The 1,355-nt window shown below is 54.2% G+C and overlaps 1 protein-coding gene across 1 annotated transcript in view; it reads right to left on the bottom strand.

Moving 5' to 3' along the window:
- The window catches only part of LOC106809455 (signal peptide, CUB and EGF-like domain-containing protein 3), a 48,433-nt gene that overhangs the window by 9,134 nt on the left and 37,944 nt on the right, over positions 1–1,355 (bottom strand). Inside the window, exons 13-14 of the mRNA XM_014812534.1 lie at positions 1,062–1,229; positions 525–686 (exon numbers count right to left, since the gene is read on the bottom strand). Of these exons, the coding sequence (XP_014668020.1) occupies positions 525–686; positions 1,062–1,229 (330 nt within the window). The remainder of the gene's footprint in view (positions 1–524; positions 687–1,061; positions 1,230–1,355) is intronic.

The raw sequence follows: 1,355 nt of genomic DNA, 5'->3' as shown, positions 1-1,355 counted from the left end.
AAGCAACGTCACGTATGCCAGTCAATCACCGCGCGTAACCAAGCAACGACACGTATGCCAGTCAATCACCACACGTAACCAAGCAACGTCACGTATGCCAGTCAATCACCGCGCGTAACCAAGCAACGACACGTATGCCAGTCAATCACCGCACGTAACCAAGTAACGACACAGCATAACTACTCGAAAGAACGTTTGCGTAGAGGCAACAGCTGATATGGTGATGCCATCTGGTAGCACGCGTGGTGTCTGTGCGGCTGTAACTAAGCTAACTAGGGCTACTTTGGCCACACACTGGCGGCCTGCAATACATAACCACTTTGTGAGCTTTAATTTCATGTGGCTATAAGTAGTAGTATTATCTCATAACCGTATACCTGAAACCGATTGATTTCTGCAATGTTGACGGCTTCATCGAACTTTAATCGATGAGAAATGGATTTATAACACTGCTCAGAAATGCGCACGTCTAGGCTGCATCTATTTTTTATTTCATTTAATCGCACGCGCTCGCGTTGCCTTACTCTTGCAGCTCTCTATGGATTCCGACTCGGCGGTGTCGGTGGTCGTGTTGGCCGGACAAGGCCAGCAGAAGCTCTTGCCCTTGTCCGCCTGGTAGCTGCCGACGGGACACGGTGCGCAGGTGCGAGTCTCAGTACTGTAGTAGGTGCCTGCCCTGCACCGCACTGTAAGAAAGCGCGCGTCGTCAGAACGGAGTATCTCTCTCTGTGTCTATCGGACTGTCTTTCTATCTTCCTATCTGTCTGTCGGTCAGTCGGTCACGCGATCGGTCGCTCAGTCGGTCAGTCAGTCGGTCAGTCGGTCGGTCGGTCGGTCGGGTTTTCTCTCGCAAGTTTCTCTCTTTCGGTTTTTTCACTCATTTCTCATGTGTGTCCCGCTCGCTATCGTTCTCTCCCTCCCTGCCTCGATCCCTCCCTTCTTCTCTCCGTTCCTCCCTCCACCCCTAGCTCCCTCCCGCCCTTCCTCTTTCTCTCATTCCCACCCCTCCCTCCTGCCCGTCCTCTTCTCCCTCCCACCCTTCATCTCCCTCTCTCCTATACCTGGTATGATACAGTAAGCGTAGCTGGGCGCGGCCGTGGTGTTCGTTTGCAGCATCTCGCCGCACGGGTAGCAGTGAGTGCGGCCCGGCGTGTCCTGGTAGGTGCCGTTAGTACACGGCTGACAAGGTTCGAATCCGTCCGCCGAGATATGACCAGCCGGACACACGCCTGCAGCAGTAGTGGACACAATCGAAGAGATATTCATGATGACAGTAAAGCTGGCAGTAGTATACGCGCGCGCACACACACGCACGCACGCACGCACGCACGCACGCACGCACGCGCACACACACA

This window comes from Priapulus caudatus, unplaced genomic scaffold (genome assembly GCF_000485595.1).
Source record: "Priapulus caudatus unplaced genomic scaffold, Priapulus_caudatus-5.0.1 Scaffold356, whole genome shotgun sequence".
In the NCBI taxonomy this organism is placed as follows: Eukaryota; Metazoa; Priapulida; class Priapulimorpha; order Priapulimorphida; family Priapulidae; genus Priapulus; species Priapulus caudatus.
Note: the sequence above shows the minus strand (reverse complement) of the source record. Positions and strands in the feature narration are given on the sequence as shown.